We start from the raw sequence: 20,505 nt of genomic DNA, 5'->3' as shown, positions 1-20,505 counted from the left end.
TTTGGACAGTTCCTGACACGGACAGAGGTGTCAGCAGAGATCACTGTGGAAAAGACAAAAAAGAAATTCAAAAAGAAAATAATTTCCTCTGGAGCATACAGCTGCTAATAAGTACTGGAAGGATAAAGAATTTGTAATGGAATTCATTTACAAATCTGTTTAACTTTCTGGCACCAGTTGATTTAAAAAAAAAAAAAAAAAAAGGTTTTCCACCAGAGTACCCCTTTAAGCTGACAATACACTTACATGACGACAATGAAACCTTTATACCTCCTGGCCTGGCCAAATGTGTGTGTGTTCTGCATGGGAACCGAGGAGAAAGCTACTGCCAGACAACTATAGTTGCAGCATATTTTGGATGTGTCAAAATCCAACATGCCAAATCCTTGTCTGTGCTGTCGGGGAAAAGTCAGGAGGCCACCATACACATCATATGGCACTGCCAACAGTGGCAGCTTAGGCCGACGTTTATCTAGCTATTCACTATGTCTGTAGTAGTGTTTCCCAGCCAGGGGGCCTCCAGCTGTTTCGAAACTACAACTTCCAGCATGCCCGGACAGCCTTCGGCTGTCCGGGCATGCTGGGAGTTGTAGTTTCGCAACTACTACGTCCTGCAACAGTATTGAGTTGTATACACGTCTCTATATGTCTCCCGCTTTGTCTCCGCAGTGTATGCTTCCTGGGGGTCCTGGCACTGATCATCAGTTGGGCATCCATGGGCCTGGAGCTTGCCGTGGCTGTGGTAAGTAAAGTAAAATGTAGGAATCGTCCGACTATCGGTTTGGCCGATATTATCGGCCGATATTCACGATTTTGGACGTTATCGGTATCGGCAATTACAATGCCGATAATGCCCTGCCCCTTCCACAAAACCCCCACCCCCCTGGCCAGAGACAGCCGCTGCCGGTGCCCCATTGCCTCCCCTCATTCCCGGTTTTATAATGACCTGTTCCAGGGGTCCGGGCTACTTCTGGCTCCTGCGGCGTCCTGTGCTATTGATGTGCGCTGCGCAATGACGAGTGACGTCCTCAACGCGACATCACCCTCAGTGCGCACAGTGACAGCTCAGAACGCCGCCGGAGCCAGAATTAGCGCGGACCCTGGCAACAGGTAATTATAAAACCGCGGATGGGGGTTGGAATCAGAACCGGCAGGGGGAGAGAAGCGGGCGGCGGTGGTCTCTGGCAATAGGCAGGGGGGTGGTCTCTGGAGGATAGGCAGGGGGGTGGGCAGCGGCAGTGGTGGTTGGACTCAGGAGGACCCCAGGACAGGCAGGGGGATAGAAGCAGGCGGCGGTCTCTGGCCCCGCAAAAGCCGCTGCAGTTCATTGATTTAAAGCGCCCGCTTTAAATCATTGATCTGCAGCAGCTTCTGCGGGGGAGAAATAGCCGATAACTTATACCGGAATATCGGTATAAATTATCGGCTATCGGCCTGAAAGTTCACAGATTATCGGTATCGGCCCTAAAAAATCAATATCGGTCGATCCCTAGTAAAATGTATAATTATTATTCCGTAGTCTGTGCTGAGCGTTTATCATGTGAAGTGTTTGTCCGTACACTGCACAGATCGGGACATAGATCTGTATCGGTTGTTTGTTGGCGGACACACGTGTGTATAGTGCGACTATATAATGCTTGGTTATTCTTACTCTTTACTCTATTATCATCAAGGGCTCCAGTGACTTTTGTGTGGATCCTGACAAATACGTGGCTAAAGTTGTAGAAGAGAAATCGGTCTTGAGCGCAGGTAAGTTTTTTTTCTTTTTTGATTACAAGTATCTGCACTCAATGCCAAGCAGCTGCCGCGAAAGCATGCGACATCTGAGGATGTACAGAGAGATAAAAATGTGCAATGTACACGTGTTACTAATTTCCCGTTCACGTCTCAGACCACATGAAAGCGTTACAATAATTTGAATAAACTTTTAATATTAACCTCTTGGGGACTCAGGGCGTACCTGTACGTCCTGGTCCCGCTCCCGAGATATAATGCAGGGTCACACAGTCACATTGGGTCAGTCCCGGCATCTAACGGTAGCCTGGACCTGGGGCTAATAACACGCGTCACAGATCACGGTGACGCGCGCTATTAACCCTTTAGGCTAGGTTCAGACTTCAGAATCTCAGGGCAGAAAATTTCCGCCCAAAGGTTCCGAGTGAGGCTGAATCAGTCGGCGCTAGGACCACGCGGACACGGCAGTCTCCAATAGACTGCAATGTGTTCCGCAAGTATTTTCGCCTGAAGAATGAGCGACACCATTCTTCAGGCGGAAATTTTAAAGCGTATTTTTCCGTTCACAAATTCCGAAATGTGAATTTGTGAATGGAAACCCATTCACTTTACTATACATTTTAGTAAGCGAAATTTCTGCCTGCAATTTCAAAGTGAGATTGCAGACGGAAATTCCGTAGTGTGAACCAAGCCTTAGACGCGGATTTCAAAGTTGACCGCCGTGTCTAAACTTTAAAGAAAAAAAAAAAAGCATTCCCGGCAGCTCAGTCAGGCTGATTGGGGCCACCGCAGTGAAACCGCGGTGTCCCAATCAGCTAGGATGCGAACGGAGGGTCCGTTACCTGCCTCCGGGGCGTCCGATCGGCGATTGATTGCTCAAAGCCTGAGATCCAGGCTTGAGCAATCGACCGCTGAAAACACTGATCAATGCAATGCTATGGCTTTGCATTGATCAGAGCTGGCAATCAATGTACTGCATGTTATAGCCCCCTATGGGGGCTATAACATTGCAAAATAGAAGTGTAAAAAAAAGTGAATAAATGTGATTTAACCCCCTTCCCTAATAAAAGTTCAAATCACCCCCCTTTTCCCATTTAAAAAAAAAATATGTAAAAAATAAAATATAAACATATGTGGTATCGCCGCATGCGTAAATGTCTGAACTAGAAAAATATATACCACTTGAGTATACCACTCAATGGCGTATGCGCAAAAAATTTCCAAAGTCCAAAATAACGTATTTTTGGTTACTTTTTATACCATAAATTTTATTTTATAAAAAGCGATCAAAAATTCCGATCAAAACAAAAATGGTACTGATAAAAAATTCAGATCACTGCCCAAAAAATTAGCCCTCATACCGCCCCGTACGCAGAAAAATAAAAAAAAGTTATAGGGGTCAGAATATGACCATTTTAAAAGTATACATTTTCCTGCATGTAGTTATGATTTTTTTCAGAAGTCCGACAAAATCAAACCTATATAAGTAGGGGATCATTTTAATCGTATGGACCTACAGAATAAAGATAAGGTGCCATTTTTACCGAAAAAATGTACTGCGTAGAAAAGGAAGCCCCCAAAACTTACAAAATGGCGTTTTCTCTTCAATTTTGTCGCACAATGATTTTTTTTTTGTTTTGCTGTAGATTTTTGGGTAAAATGACTGACGTCATTACAAAGTAGAATTGGTAGCGCAAATAATAAGCCAATCTATTGGGTCTGTAGGTGCACAATTGAAAGGGTTATGATTTTTTAAATCGAGGGGTTAAAGTGTTACGTAAATTGAATGAACCTTTAACTTGTCAAGACAACAAAGCTCCAGCAGCAACGCTCTCCACTCACCAGCTGCTCTGCCTGACCTTTTTAGACTTATGCAGTGAAAGGTCGGGTTTGAGTGACAGCTGCATAGGGAGGCACATGCTGCCGCACACGTATCCCTCTGTAACTCACTGCTAAGACCTGGTGCGGTCTAAACTTTTGACATGTTGTCCAGATGGCGAGTTAACACCCTGTGAAGTTCCGACCTCCATTCCATGGCCAGCCGCTACGTCGCACCTTTTATCTCCATAAGCTTGAAGTGAAATTGTTGCGTTTGAGTGACAGCTGCTGCACACTTCCACCCGCTGTAATGTGGGATCACAACAAATCACAGGAGTGAGACCCCGATGCTGTCTAATCTTTTGACATGTCTGAACAACATGTCAAAAATCCGTTCAAATTACAGTAATTCCTTAAATGTTGTCTATAGGTTGTTACTGCCTAAAGTTGTTCAACAAAATGTTGCAACCATTTTAATGGATTTGTCCGAAAGAAACAACCAGTTTTTGGTTGCAAAAAGTATTATAAAGCAAATTACTAATACTGTATAATGTTATTAGCCATAGTAGTCTTCCACATCAGCTGTGCCATTTACCTTGTAAGCTGTGACGTCACAGGCTCTAAGACAGTGTTTTCCAACCAGGGTGCCTCCAGCTGTTGCAGAATTACAACTCCCAGCATGCCCAGACAGCCAACGGCTGTCCGGGCATACTGGGAGTAGTAGTTTTGCAACAGCTGGAGACGCCCTGGTTTGGAAAAACAGCTCTAAGAGCTCCCATGCCTCCTCCCCATCCCCTCCTGTCAGCACATGGCAAGGCCAGTGATATGAAGGGGGAGTTTGTATTACTGCTCATTAGCTTTCTGACTCATTAGATAAGGCAGCAGAGAACCCTTCTCAGTCCCAATAGGTTCAATCAGAACGGTCTCCCTGCTGCCTTATCTAATGAGTCCTAAAACTAATGAGAAGTTATACCTGCTTCAAATCACCAGCATGACGCAACTCAGCATTCAGAGTCTGTGACGTGACATCACGGCTTTCAAGGGAGAGAGCAGAGCTGATATGGAAGATCTGTGCACTATTGCTAATGACATTATATTAGTAAGTTGCTTTATTATACTTTTTGACACCATTCACAGGTTGTTTCTTTCCCTGGACAAACCAATGGGATGGATGGTCTCTTTCAGTACATAGGCCTTATAGATGGCCATGTTAGTAAGGGGTGATGTATTTCCCAACATCACAAACAGGTCCGGGGCCACAGCAAGTTCAGGGCACCATTTTGTCCTTTGAAGTGCTGCCGTAGTCAGAGCACACTCTTCGCCCCCTTCACTCTTAACCATTTGACCATCTCAAGACTCCTTTGAGCAAACAGATCAATGCCAGAGTTCCTTTTAATAACACGAGTGCGCCCTGACCTAAGATGTCACCATTATCGCCGGCCATTTGATGTCTCTCCACACCTTTTTAAAGCATCACCCCGGCACATTGCAGCTGCTCCCCCGCTTGCATTAACTCAGATTAGACACCCTAATGCTCGGGTTCAGAAGGGGGTTTAATGGAATCTTACATTAGAGTGCCCTTTAGAGGATCATGCTCTTCTTCCATATTGCAGCCTTTTTTTTAACCCTTTCCTTCTGTAACCCTTTATTACTGTGGTTTATTGATTTTTATGCTTCCAGGAGAACATGGGCCTACAGATTTCTGTTGAGCGCGAATATTCGAAATGCAAATTTTTACCATGAATATTTAGAATATAGTGATATATATTCGTAATGATGAATATTCTTTTTTTTTTTTTTTTATGCGAATATCGGCACTTCCAGAAGACACTGATCCCTCCCTTCTTTTAGATAAAAGATATAATTGCGTATGTGCACTATGAAAATTTGATTAAAAATTTTTGCATGGAAAAAGAAAAAGAATGAATATAGCAAAATATGCAAATTTCGCAAACATAGGACGAATATTCATCCATATATATTTGCGAAATATCGCAAATTCGAATATGGCCTCTGCTGCTCATCACTAATCAGGATGAGGCCTTTAGGAATTTGCCACCATGTTGATTCATTTAGAGGTGATTTGTCAAGGAAAATGTGTCAAACCCATGTTCCCATTTGTATTTATAAAGCATTTTGAATGATATTATGCCAGTTTTTCCCAACCAGTGTGCCTCTAGCTGTTGCAAAACTACAACTCCCAGCATGCCCGGACAGCCGAAGTCTGTCCGGGCATGCTGGGAATTGTAGTTTTGCAACAGCTGGAGATGACCTGGTTGGGACACATTGATCTAAGAGTTCCCATCCCTCCTCCCCCTCCCCTCCTGTCAGCACGGGGCAAGGCCAGTGATATGAAGGGGGAGTTTGTATTACTGCTCAATATCTTTCTGACCCATTAGATAAGGCAGCAGAGAACCCTTCTCAGTCCCAATAGCTTCAATCAGAACGGTCTCCCTGCTGCCTTATCTAATGAGTCCTAAAACTAATGAGCAGCCTTCGGCTGTCCGGGCATGCTAGGAGTTGTAGTTTTGCTACAGATAGAGGCACACTGGTTGGAAAACACTGCTCTACACCCTTTATCGTTCACTGTCTGAATTCTTAGCAGTAACACTCAATGCCAAGCAGCTGCTGCAAAAGCACAAACATAATCTAAGAATGTGTAAAAATGGGAGTGAAAATCTAAATTCTCTGCACCATTGAAGTGAATAAGCCATATGGAAATCCTAGTGGGGGGCACTATTTAATCAAAAAAGAACACATGAATTGGGGGAGAGGGAAGGGAAAGAGAGAGTAGTAAGTATTAGCTTACAACTCTCAATACCAAATAAAGAACAAAAAAAAAATAAAAATGAACTGAGTCACTTGATATGGAATGGAAACATATATAATTAATCTTTATTGATACATAATTTACACAATATAGAAAGCTTTAAAGAAGGAGGAATCAGCATAAACGTAAAAGTGCAAAGTGCATACGCCATACTTAATATATTGGCCTCCGATAATGGAAATACATGGCCACAGAGAGAGCAGAAATAATGATGTATAGCAGTGGTACTAGGAGGTAAACATAGAATGAGCAGCAACCTTCCATAGGAGTACCATGTAAGAAGGGTAGATCTCTGTAAACAACCAGACCAATAGGTCTGGGAAATCACCTCTACACGCGTTTTGGTCCCACGACCACCTTCCAGGAGTGCATGTCAATCCCCAGGGAGCCCAGGAAAAGAGTCCGCCTTTCTGACTGTTTGGCAGCTGTGGCCAGGACGTTAAAATGGTGTTTTTTTTCAGTGATGCAAAATGCATGACCGAGAAAACAGATATGTATGCACTAACCTTTCCTGTGGCTTTTAAGGGGTACTCCGGTGGAAAACTTTTTTTTTTTTTTTTTTTTTAAATCAACTGGTGCCAGAAAGTTAAACCGATTTGTAAATTACTTCTATAAAAAAAAATCTTAATCCTTCCAGAACTTATTAGCTGCTGAATTCTACAGAGGAAATAATTTTCTTTTTCTGACATCACGACCACAGTGCTCTCTGCTGACATCTCTGTCCATTTTAGGAACTGTACAGCGCAGCATATGTTTGCTAAGGGGATTTTCTAGTTCTTAAAATGGACAGAGGTGTCAGCAGAGAGCACTGTGGTCATGATGTCAGCAGAGAGCTCTGTGTTCCAAAAAGAAAATGATTTTCCTCTGTAGTATTCAGCAGCTAATAAGTACTGGAAGCATGAAGATTTTTTTTTAATAGAAGTTATTTACAAATCTGTTTAGCTTTCTGGCACCAGTTGATTAAAAAAAAAAAAAAAAAAAAAAAAAAGAGCAGCTTTCCACCGGAGTACCCCTTTAAGGGCTGTCAGCAGTTTGTTTACTCCCACATAACATTATGCATATGTGGAATAAGGAGAAGCGCGCACAATTACCACTCGTAATATAGAATTTACTTTACACTTGTCATATATATTTTCTTTTATTCTCGTTACTGTGAGCTAGGTATGGTCAGCCTAAAAATCTACCTAATATATGTGCGTGTTCACACCTTATTGGAATTTTGCAGTACGCTACCCCCCCCCCCCCCCTTTTTTTTTTTTTTTTTTAAATTTTTTTTACATCCCCATCTACTGTATAATCTATTTACCAGGACCCCTAGTACAGCTCTAGTCCTTCTGGATGAAGTGATAGCAGAACATCTACGTTCCTGCACGGCCCAGGAACAAGGCTTTGCACTTCGGGGATGAGGCTTTCATCTAAAGCGCTTACTCGTGTCTAATTTACGCGCCTGTCACTCCGGCGGTGTAGAAAACCCTATTTAAACCCTCAGCGGAGGAGGTGATATAGGGCAGGCCCAGAGCTTATGGGAGACCTTGGAGGTAAACTCCTTCTAATGTGAGATTGATCCGCTCCTTCTGGATGATGTAATTACTTTGGAGGATAATGGTTTCGCAGACTTTACCCTTTCTATTCCCTCCCGGTGTTACTGGAGATCTGTGTATAACCTGGAGGCTGTTATATATTTACATGAAACTTGGACCTATTTTGTATATATATTTTATATATATAGATATATATATATATATATATATATATAACTCCGGTGAGTTGTTGTTTTACAACATCTGAAGGTACACCGTTTGGAGACCACTGCTATAGGGGATTTAAAAGAACTGGGTGTTGAAACCCAACATGCTTGATCCTTCTCTCCACCCAACAGCAGATATCTTAAGACGAACATACAAAACTACAACTCCCAGCATGCCCGGACAGCCTATGGCTGTCCGGGCATGCTGGGAATTGTAGTTTTACAGTATATGGAGGTCCACAGTTTAAAGACCACTGCTATAGGGGATTTAAACGAAATGGATGTTGAAACCCAACATGCTCGATCCTTCTCTCCACCCAACAGCAGATATCTTAAAATGAACATACAAAACTACAACTCCCAGCATGCCCAGACAGCGGAAGGCTGTCTTGGCATGCTGGGAATTGTAGTTTTACAGTATATGGAGGTCTCCAGTTTAAAGACCACTGCTATAGGGGATTTAAAAGAACTTAATGTTGAAACTCAACATGCTCGATCCTTCTCTCCACCCAACAGCAGATATCTTAAAATGAACATACAAAACTACAACTCCCAGCATGCCCGTCCGGGCATGCTGGGAATTGTAGTTTTACAGTATATGGAGGTCCACAGTTTAAAAACCCCTGCTATAGGGGATTTAAACGAAATGGATGTTGAAACTCCACATGCTCGATCCTTCTCTCCACCCAACAGAAGATATCTTAAGATGTCCATACAAAACTACAACTCCCAGCATGCCCAGACAGCGTTAGGCTGTCTGGGCATGCTGGGAATTGTAGTTTTACAGTATATGGAGGTCCCCAGTTTAAAGACCACTGCTATAGGGGATTTAAAAGAACCGGATGTTGAAACCCAACATGCTCGATCCTTCTCTCCACCCAACAGCAGATATCTTAAGACGAACATACAAAACTACAACTCCCAGCATGCCCAGACAGCGTTAGGCTGTCTGGGCATGCTGGGAATTGTAGTTTTACAGTATATGGAGGTCCCCAGTTTAAAGACCACTGCTATAGGGGATTTAAAAGAACTTAATGTTGAAACCCAACATGCTCGATCCTTCTCTCCACCCAACAGCAGATATCTCAAGACTTTCATATAAAACTGCAACTCCCAGCTGGACGTGCTGGGAGTTGTAGTTTTACAACATCTGGAGGTCCATAGTTTAGAGACCACTGGTTTAGGAGAATCAAAAGGACTTGGTGTTAGGATCTTTTTCTCCCTGGGATCAGTCGACTCCAGCCATGTTGATTAGCAGACAGATTTAATGCACATGTAGACAGCTCCGCAGGAGAAAATCATACCCCAAAATAGATTACAGCCACTTTATATGGCAACACTCTTAAGTGTCAGCTGATTGGCTAAGGAACCCCGGTGGATAATTGTGTATAACTTTATAACCAATCACAGGGTTCCTTTTACACTTTCTTTCTTATCATAGAAAATGCTTGTTATCCAACAAAAGCCTCATTATTTACCAAGGTCATTTGGATGGTTTTCGAGCATCACTGGGCGCTGGCCAGAACTACGACAATGGTTAATTGAAACTAGATAAAACCTTCCAACACCATCTAAAGTTAGACTATCTATCTATATCTATCTATCTATCTATCTGTCTATATATATATATATATATATATATATATATATATATATATATATATAGGTAAAAGCAAAGAATGTCCAGCGCGGATGTCAAGCAATACGAAAATTTATTCAGCCATAACACCAAACGATGACAGGTGACGCGTTTCGGCCGCAATCAACGGCCTTAGTCTTAGTAAGACTAAGGCCGTTGATTGCGGCCGAAACGCGTCACCTGTCATCGTTTGGTGTTATGGCTGAATACATTTTCGGATTGCTTGACATCCGGGCTGGACATTCTTTGCTTTTACCAGTATTCTCTGAACCAAGGTCCGGTTCGATCTGAGACGCGGGAGGGGCGAGTGTGTGAGCTGTGCCATATCGACTATATATATATATATATATATATATATATATATATATATATATATATATATATACCGTATTTATCGGGGTATACCACGCACACCGGCCTATAACACGCACCCTCATTTTACCAAGGATATTTGGGTAAAAAAAGTTTTTTACCCAAATATCCATGGTAAAATAAGGGTGCGTGTGTGTGCGTGTATACCCCGATATACCCCCAGGAAAGGCAGGGGGAGAGAGGCCGTCGCTGCCCGTTTCTCTCCCCCTGCCTTTCCTGGGGTCTAGAGCTCTGCTGCCGGCCCTTCTCTCCCCTTTGCTATTGGCGCCGCTGCCCGTTCTGTCCCCCTGACTATCGGTGCCGGCGCCCACAGCCAGGGGGAGAGAAGGGGCAGCGGCACCCATTGCCGGCGCTGCTGCCCCGTTGCCTCCCCCATTCCCGGTGGCATAATTACCTGGGTCGGGTCCGCGCTGCTGCAGGCCTCCGGCGCGCGTCCCCTGCGTCGTTGCTATGCGCTGCACGGCGCGGCGCATGACGTCAGTGTGCCGTGCATAGCAACGACGCAGGGGACGCACGCCGGAGGCCTGCAGCAGCGCGGACCCGACCCAGGTAATTATGCCACCGGGAATGGGGGAGGCAACGGGGCAGTGGCGCCGGCAATGGGTGCCGCTGCCCCTTCTCTCCCCCTGGCTGTCGGCGCCGGCAGTGGGGCGCCGGCACCGATAGTCAGGGGGACAGAACGGGCAGCGGCGCTGATAGCAAGGGGGAGAGAAGGGCCGGCAGCAGGGCTCTAGACCCCAGGAAAGGCAGGGGGAGAGAAGCGGGCAGCGACGGCCTCTCTCCCCCTGCCTTTCCTGGGGGTGTACCGGCGTATAACACGCACATAAACTTTAGGCTAAAAATTTTAGCCTAAAAAGTGCGTTATACGCCGATAAATACGGTGTGTATATATATATATATATATATATATATATATATATATATATATATATATATAATTTTACCAACAAATTAATTATATTATTAATTATTAATTATTTATTAAAATTTTATTTATTAAATTTATTAAAATGTAATAAAATGTATTATTATGAAAATTAATTTTAATATAATTTTACCAACAAATGGTGTTGAAATCCAACAGGCTTGATCCTTTTCTGCACCCTACAGCAGATATTTCAAAGCTTTCATACAAAACTACAACTCCTAACATGCTAAGACAGCCATTGGCTGGGAGTTGTAGTTTTACAACATCTGGAGGTCCACAGTTTGGAGACGACTGATCTAGGGAAATCAAAAGGACAGAAAAAGCGCCACCACAGCCTGTGGGCAGTGTCTGGTATTGCAGCTCAGCCTTATTGAGATGAATTGCATTGGGAAGAGCAGCGTCCCTTTCTGTAGAAGGTAGATGAAGAAATGTCTTTACATCTAATACTGCTCCTAGGCCTAGTTATTATGAAGGCGCAGAAGGCGAATGTTTATCACTAGCGTCTTTATGCCATATGGACGATTGCAGAAAAAAAATAAAAAATCACTTGACCATTTAGCGCCTATGACCTGGGATGTGTTAGGCGGCCGGCGATATTTCTGCTGCCTATGGCTAATTACAGTTTAATGGCCGAGCGATAGACGAGTCACCCGGCAGAGGAAGATGAACAGCTGGTGGAGGCCGCCCCGACGTACAGCCATGAATTATACACAACATCTGTCAGCTTCCATCGGCCGCAGCCACAAGCCGCTCGCACGCTTTCCCGGTGCCCTCCATACACTGACCTCTCCTGAGAGCCGCATAAAATATTCAGCATCTTCATCATTCCGACATCAGGACAGAGATTTCTTAGGATGGTTGGGGAGGGACACTGTGGTGAATGAATGAAGAGGGTTAAACGTGATGTGGAGGTCATGTCCAGACCGGCAGCATGATGTCATGGATGTTCATGATTTGTGGGCGTCCATTATAGGCTGTGCACGCATGTCAGTGTTTCCCAACCAGGCTGTCTCCCGTAGTTGCAAAACTACAACTCCCAGAATGCCTGGACAGCCTTCGGCTGTCCAGGCATGCTGGGAGTTGTATTTTTGCAACATCTGGAGGCACCCTGGTTGGGAAACACTCCCTCATGTATGCAAAAAAAATGCAGATAGTGTATACACGGTAATGTGGACGCATAAGACAGATTTCTTTATTTTGTCTTATCCGTGTTTACGTCTCTATTGATCTGTACAGAAGGATTTTATTTTCTCTTGTGTCTATTATTATCCATCATGACTTAATGTACAGAATCTGATGGTAAAATGGATCAAAATACTGGATGGTGTTAATATTTGTGTATAATATATACAGAACCTCTGCACGTACTGAGGGTGTATTCACATGTAGCAGTTGCGTTGTGGTCTTGTGCATCACAACTGCTACGTGTGAATACTCCCTAACATCAGTCTAGCTGTGACTAACTTCCTTTCTCTATTTTTATGACTCTCTCTCTCTCTCTCTCTCTCTCTCTCATTCTTTCTTTTGCTCACTTGTCCTCTCGCTCATTCTTTCTCTAACTCACTTGTTCTTTTGCTTGTTCTCTCACTTGTTCTCGTCTTCTTGCTTGGTTTTGTTTTATTTGTTCTCTCTCTCTCTCTCTCTCTCTCTCTCTGGCGTGTTCTCTTTCTCACTCGCTATTTTAGGCTATCTCTATCTCTCTCTTGTTCTCTCTCACTTTCACTGGTGAGTTCTTTGTCTTCTCTCTCTCCATCTTTCTTTCCATCTCTCTCTCTGTCTCTTTCTCTCTCTCTCTCTCTCTCTCTCTCTCTCTTTCCATCTCTCTCTCTCCGTCTCTCTCTCCGTCTCTCTCTCTCTGTCTCCCTCTCCATTTCTCTCTCTCCATTTCTCTCTCTCCATTTCTCTCTCTCCATTTCTCTCTCTCCATTTCTCTCTCTCCATTTCTCTCTCTCCATTTCTCTCTCTCCATTTCTCTCTCTCCATCTCTCTCTCCATTTCTCTCTCTCCATTTCTCTCTCTCCATTTCTCTCTCTCCATTTCTCTCTCTTCATTTCTCTCTCTCCATCTCTCTCTCTCCATCTCTCTCTCTCCATCTCTCTCTCTCCATTTCTCTCTCTCCATTTCTCTCTCTCCATCTCTCTCTCTCCATCTCTCTCTCTCCATCTCTTTCTCTCCATCTTTCTCTCCATCTCTTTCTCTCTATCCATCTCTCTATCTCTTTCCATTTCTCTTTCTCTCTCCATCTCTCTCTTTCCATCTCTCTCTTTCTTTCTCTTTCTTTCTCTCTCTCTCTCTCTCTCTCTCTCTCTCTCTCTCTCTCTCTCTCTCTCTCTCTCTCTCTCTCCAACTCTCTATCTCTTTCCATGTCTCTCTCTTTCTCTCTCTCCCCCATCTTTCTCTCTTTCCATCTCTCTCTCTCCATCTCTCTCTCTTTCCATCTCTCTCTCTCTCTCTCTCTCCCTCTCTCCCTCTCTCCCCCTCCCTCCCTCCCTCCCTCCCTCTCTCCCTCTTGCTTTTTTCTCTCCCACTCATTCTCTCCCCGTTTTTTGCCCTTGTTCTCTCTCTCTCTCTCTCTCTCTCTCTCTCTCTCTCTCTCTCTCTCTCTCTCTCTCTCTCTCTCTCTCTCTCTTCTGCTCTTAAGCCCTTGTTCATTCTCTTTCTTTCTCTTATTCTGTCATTCTCTATCTCTCATTTTCTTTCTCTTGTGCTCTCTCTCTCTCTCTCTCCCTTCTCCTCTCCTTCTCTCTCGTTCTTTCTTTTAATCTCTCATTCTCTCTCTCCCAATCTCTAGCTCTTTTTTTTTATTTCTTGTATTTTTCTCACCAATATTCTATCTCTCTCTCTCTCTCTCTCTCCCCCACCTTCTTCCTTCTTGCCCTCTTTCTCTCTCTTTCTCCCCCTCTCTCCCACCTTCTTTCTCTCTCTTTCTCCCTCTCTCTCCCATCTTCTTTATCTCCTTTTCTCCCTCCATCTCTCCCACCTTCTTTCTCTCCTTTTCTCTCTCCTTTGCTCTCTCCACCCTTCTTGCCCTCCTTCTCTCTCTTTCTCCCCCTCTCTCCCACCTTCTTTCTCTCCTTTTCTCTCTCTTTTGCTCTCTCCACCCTTCTAGCCCTCCTTCTCTTTTCCCCTTTAGGGTCTATCCCAGAATAGATTTCTTTAGCGTTTGCAAGGTTTTATTTCTCTCAGATCCAAGGTGTGAGATGAGAGGCTGATGTGACAAGTGCAGCTTATTAACATTGTGTAACTGAGGCTTTGATGAGACGGGGGCAGGTGATGATTCTTGGCATCAGTATCCGGTCTATCCCAGGATTCTAGCGGCTGCAATGTATCTCCCCCCCCCCCCCCCCCAATCTCATCTGCTCTCGGCTCATCTGCTGTGCAAATCAAAGTCTTAAATTATAGATGTCGGCTTCTTTTACAGACGATAAACATTTGGGGTGTGCAGAGCAAGTCCTTTGAAGAATTGTTAGAAAATAGATCCCAATCCTATTTTGCTACCAGTTTTTTTGGTGATTCAGCGCATTAGGAACCGCCACTGTGAAACATAGTCACTGCTAGAAGATTCCCCGCTTCATCAACACTCCATGGGCCATATAAGAGCTCTTTAAAGTCCCCTCTACACATTATAAAAGAAAGTTGTTCAAATCCGCCAACTTTGGTTGAACCAGCCGACTGTATAATACAGTGTTTCCCAACCAGTGTGCCTCCAGCTGTTCCAAAACTTTAACTTCCGAAGGCTGTCCGGGCCTGCTGGGAGTTGTAGTTTTGCAACAGCTGGAGACACACCAGTTGAGAAATACTGGTATAATGTGCATGAGGGCTTCCCAATTAACCCCCCTCCCCCTCCAATGCTTCAAGGAAAAATGTGCAAAAGTAGCTGTCCTCCAGTAGGAAGAGAACTGTCTCTCTAGTGCCACCTACAGGTAGCCTTTCATCAGTACAGAATAGGGTACTGGCTGAGTTTTCTCTGATGTGGCCCTGGGAGTAATTGAAAACATTCGGGCATATATGGCTCAACGATCCATGGGAAAGTTCCTCCATATGGACATGATGACATCACGCAGTTCCGCCATATGGACATGATGACATCACACAGTTCCTCCATATGGACATGATGACATCACACAGTTCCCACATATGGACATGATGACATCACACAGTTCCCACATATGGACATGATGACATCACACAGTTCCTACATATGGACATGATGACATCACACAGTCCCTCCATATGGACATGATGACATCACACAGTTCCCACATATGGACATGATGACATCACACAGTTCCTCCATATAGACATGATGACATCACACAGTCCCTCCATATGGACATGATGACATCACACAGTTCCCCCATATGGACATGATGACATCACACAGTTCCTCCATATGGACATGATGACATCACACAGTTCCTCCATATGGACATGATGACATCACACAGTTTCTCCATATGGACATGATGACATCACACAGTTCCTCCATATGGACATGATGACATCACACAGTTCCCCCATATGGACATGATGACATCACACAGTTCCTACATATGGACATGATGACATCACACAGTTCCTCCACATGGACATGATGACATCACACAGTTCCTCCATACGGACAAGATGACATCACGCAGTTCCTCCATTTGGACATGATGACATCACACAGTTCCCCCATATGGACATGATGACATCACACAGTTCCTACATATGGACATGATGACATCACACAGTTCCTCCACATGGACATGATGACATCACACAGTTCCTCCATACGGACATGATGACATCACACAGTTCCTCCATATGGACATAATGACATCATACAGTTCCTCCATATTGACATGAAGACATCACACAGTTCCTCCACATGGACATGATGACATCACACAGTTCCTGCATATGGACATGATGACATCACACAGTTCCTCCATATGGACATGATGACATCACACAGTTCCTTCATATGGACATGATGACATCACACAGTCCCTCCATACGGACATGATGACATCACACAGTTCCTCCATATGGACATGATGACATCACACAGTTCCTCCATATGGACATGATCACATCACACAGTTCCTCCACATGGACATGATGACATCACACAGTTCCTCCATACGGACATGATGACATCACACAGTTCCTCCATATGGACATAATGACATCATACAGTTCCTCCATATTGACATGAAGACATCACACAGTTCCTCCACATGGACATGATGACATCACACAGTTCCTGCATATGGACATGATGACATCACACAGTTCCTCCATATGGACATGATGACATCACACAGTTCCTTCATATGGACATGATGACATCACACAGTCCCTCCATACGGACATGATGACATCACACAGTTCCTCCATATGGACATGATGACATCACACAGTTCCTCCATATGGACATGATGACCTCACACAGTTCCTTCATATGGACATGATGACATCACACAGTCCCTCCATATGGACTTGATGACATCACACAGTTCCTCCATACAGACATGATGACATCACACAGTTCCCCCATATGGACATGATGACATCACACAGTTCCTACATATGGACATGATGACATCACACAGTTCCTCCACATGGACATGATGACATCACACAGTTCCTCCATACGGACATGATGACATCACACAGTTCCTCCATATGGACATAATGACATCATACAGTTCCTCCATATTGACATGAAGACATCACACAGTTCCTCCACATGGACATGATGACATCACACAGTTCCTGCATATGGACATGATGACATCACACAGTTCCTCCATATGGACATGATGACATCACACAGTTCCTTCATATGGACATGATGACATCACACAGTCCCTCCATACGGACATGATGACATCACACAGTTCCTCCATATGGACATGATGACATCACACAGTTCCTCCATATGGACATGATCACATCACACAGTTCCTCCACATGGACATGATGACATCACACAGTTCCTCCATACGGACATGATGACATCACACAGTTCCTCCATATGGACATAATGACATCATACAGTTCCTCCATATTGACATGAAGACATCACACAGTTCCTCCACATGGACATGATGACATCACACAGTTCCTGCATATGGACATGATGACATCACACAGTTCCTCCATATGGACATGATGACATCACACAGTTCCTTCATATGGACATGATGACATCACACAGTCCCTCCATACGGACATGATGACATCACACAGTTCCTCCATATGGACATGATGACATCACACAGTTCCTCCATATGGACATGATGACCTCACACAGTTCCTTCATATGGACATGAGGACATCACACAGTCCCTCCATATGGACATGATGACATCACACAGTTCCTCCATATGGACATAATGACATCACACAGTCCCTCCATATGGACATGATGACATCACACAGTTCCTCCATATGGACATAATGACATCACACAGTTCCTCCATATGGACATGATGACATCACACAGTTGCTGTAGATTTGTTGGATCCATGATGAGAATCTCCGGTTCCACCACATCCCAGCGGTGATCTATTGGATGAGATCTGGTGACTGTGGAGGTCATTGGAGTCCAGTGACCTCATTGTCCTGTAGGAGATGATGTCATGTGACATGGGGCATTATCCTGATGGAAGTAGCATCAGAAGATGGGTCCACTGTGGTCCTAAAGGGATGGACATGGTCAGCAACAATACTCAGCTAGGCTGTCATGTTTATACCAAGCTCAACTGGTACTAAGGGGTCTAAAGTGAGCCTAGAAAAGGTCCCTCACACCATTTCACCACCATTAGCCTGAACCCCTGATACAAGGCAGGATGGATTCATGCTTTATGTTGTCTACACCAAATTCTGACCCTGCATTCTCAGTCGATCTCCAACCTGGCTAGGGTATCCAGATCAGTGGCCTCTGCCTTGGAGCGGTCTTTCCTGTGCACGACCGTCAGGGAGTCACGCTCTGTCTTTCCTGACCCACACTTCCAGCGCTCTTGCAAGCACCCTAAAGTGATTTAGTCTTGCTCTTCTTTAGAGTCGCGTACTCGGGATAGACATTCTTCCCTTAGATCTCGCTCCTCTTCCCCAGCTCACCGGCAGCATCTCCTCTCTAGGGGCTACTTCCCCGGTGACCATCCCAGGTCCCCGACTCCTTGTTCTAGGTCTAACACACCTCACTCTAAGGCTCCACCGAATGTTCCCACTCTCCAAGTGAAGTAGCGGACGATGGGTCATAATCCACCTTGGATCATGAGGACCACTCTGCCGTCTCTGACATGGGGGACTGTTGGGTTTCAGCCATCAGGGACACTTTTCATCTGGAGGACCCAAGAACTAAGGATCCTGATCCGGAAGTTTCTTTTTGCCACTCTTGGCGTTCTCCAAAGGCTTGCAGTTCTCATGCGGAATTTGAGATCCCAAGGAGGAGTGGGAGACCTGAAAGGCATTGCTGCCTGGGCCACTCCCTGCAGGAAGGTACGGACGTGAGAATTGGAAGCCAACAGCTACTGAAACAGAATAGAAAGAGCCAACACTTGACCTGTAAGAGAACTGAGTGCCAAGCGCTGATACAGACCGGATTGCAAAAAAGTAAGAAGGCTCGGAAAGGAAAAACGACCGGCGAGACAGTCTAGATCTCAACCTGGTGCTTGGTGAGAGAGGGAGGCTCTGTTCGAACCTCTCTGTGATGCCTCTCTTCGCATCCTTTTGTGGAAGGTAGCCTTCTTCATCGGGATTACCTCCATTAGAAGGGTTTTCGAGCTGGCAGCTCTCTCTTGTCATTCTCCCTTCTTGGTCCTTCATCAGGACAAAGTGGTTTTTCGGTTGTCTCCCTCCTTCTTACCCAAGGTGGTTTCCCCATTTCACATGAACGAGGAGATCGTTCTTCTTTCATTTTGTCTGGCTCCATCCAAGGCTAAGGAGCGTTCCCTACATAGTCTGGACATTGTTTGAGCTGTCTGGATCTATCTTTCATCACCTTCTCCTTTTGGCAGAGTGACTCCTTCTTTGTGATTCTGGAGGGTGGTTGCAAGGGTCTTCCGGCTTCCAAGGCGACCATTTCGCGGTGGATCCGTTCTGCCATCTCGGAATCGTACCATCGTAAAGGAAAGTTCCCACCTTTTCGGGTGACTGCGCATTCCATGCGTTCCGTTGGGGCTTCTTGGGTGCTCCACAATAGGACTTCGGCCTTGCAAGTCTCTAAGGCGGCCATCTGGTTGTCCTTGCACACTTTCACAAAATTTTGCCAAGTGCACACGTTTGCGTCAGCTGACGCTGGTTTGGGTCGCAAAGTGTTGCAGGTGGCAGTGGCGCAGTCTTCTGCCTGATTCTGTTTTGGGTATTTTTCCCACCCCGGGGACTGCTTTGGTACATCCCACGGTCTCTGTGTCCCCCCAATGGAGCTGACCGAGAAAAGTAGATTGTTTTTATGCTTACCGTAAAATCTCTTTCTCGGAGGATCCATTGGGGGACACAGCACCCCCCCCATTGTGTTTGTTGCTGTGGTTCGGTTTTCTGTCCAAGGTTTTTTTTTTCGGTTCCTCTTTGTCTGGTTCCCTCGGACACCTGGTTTCTTTCTCTGTCGGACCTCACCTACTGCTTTGGGACTAATTTGATTAGCCCAGGGTCAGTAGGCGGGGTATATCCTGCCAGGAGGGGCCGACTTTCTTCTGTATGCCTAGTGTCAGCCTCCTAGTGGCAGCAAGATATACCCACGGTCTCTGTGTCCCCCAATGGATCCTCCGAGAAAGAGATTTTACGGTAAGAATAAAAAATCTACTTTTTCGGACCATCTCTGTGAACCCTAGAGATGGTTATGTGTGAAATTCCGAGTAGATCAGCAGTTTCTGAGATCCTCAGACTATTCCGTGCAGCACCAACGAGCATACCACATTTTACAGTCACTTAAATGCCCTTTCTTCCCCATTCTGATGCTTGGTTTTAACTTCAGCAAGTTGTCTTGACCAGGTCTACATGCCTAAATGCATTGAGTTGCTGCCATGTGATTGGCTGATAATCTATTTGTCTTAACAAGCAATTTAACCCAATAAAGTGGTCAGCGAGTGTATTAGCCAAGGCAGGTTTGTAGACTATGGCGTCTGAGATCACCACATGAAGAGTCCTATACCTGGGTGTAGTATAGAGAATATGAATCCTGTAACCCTGGGGGAGCTCTATGGTTAAGCCAGTATTTCCCAATCAGGGTGCCTCCAGCTGTTGCAAAACTACAACTCCCAGCATGCCCGGACAGCCGTTGGCTGTCCGGGCATGCTGGGAGTTGTAGTTTTGCAATAGCCGGAGGCACCCTAGTTGGGAAACACTGGGTTAAAGGGGTATTCCAGGAAAAACTTTTTTTTTTATTTATTTTTTTATTTCAACTGGCTCCAGAAAGTTAAACAGATTTGTAAATTTCTTCTATT

At 44.8% G+C, this 20,505-nt stretch overlaps 1 protein-coding gene and 1 long non-coding RNA gene across 6 annotated transcripts in view; one reads left to right on the top strand and one right to left on the bottom strand.

Moving 5' to 3' along the window:
• The window catches only part of LOC130284961 (uncharacterized), a 38,936-nt gene extending 28,358 nt beyond the window's left edge, over positions 1-10,578 (bottom strand). The window contains exon 1 of one of the 2 annotated variants that reach the window (XR_008847199.1): positions 10,535-10,578. This is a non-coding gene — a long non-coding RNA (uncharacterized LOC130284961). The remainder of the gene's footprint in view (positions 1-10,534) is intronic. The other variant, XR_008847198.1, reaches the window with a different exon arrangement.
• TTYH3 (tweety family member 3) overlaps positions 1-20,505 on the top strand; it is a 151,211-nt gene that overhangs the window by 89,903 nt on the left and 40,803 nt on the right. For all 4 annotated transcript variants that reach the window (XM_056535958.1, XM_056535957.1, XM_056535955.1 and 1 more), the window contains exons 6-7: positions 670-742; positions 1,674-1,749. In XM_056535958.1, the coding sequence (XP_056391933.1) occupies positions 670-742; positions 1,674-1,749 (149 nt within the window). The remainder of the gene's footprint in view (positions 1-669; positions 743-1,673; positions 1,750-20,505) is intronic.

This window comes from Hyla sarda, chromosome 8 (assembly GCF_029499605.1).
Source record: "Hyla sarda isolate aHylSar1 chromosome 8, aHylSar1.hap1, whole genome shotgun sequence".
NCBI classification, from domain to species: domain Eukaryota; kingdom Metazoa; phylum Chordata; class Amphibia; order Anura; family Hylidae; genus Hyla; species Hyla sarda.
The sequence above is the reverse complement of the archived record's forward strand: the minus strand, read 5'-3'. Positions and strand labels throughout refer to the sequence as shown.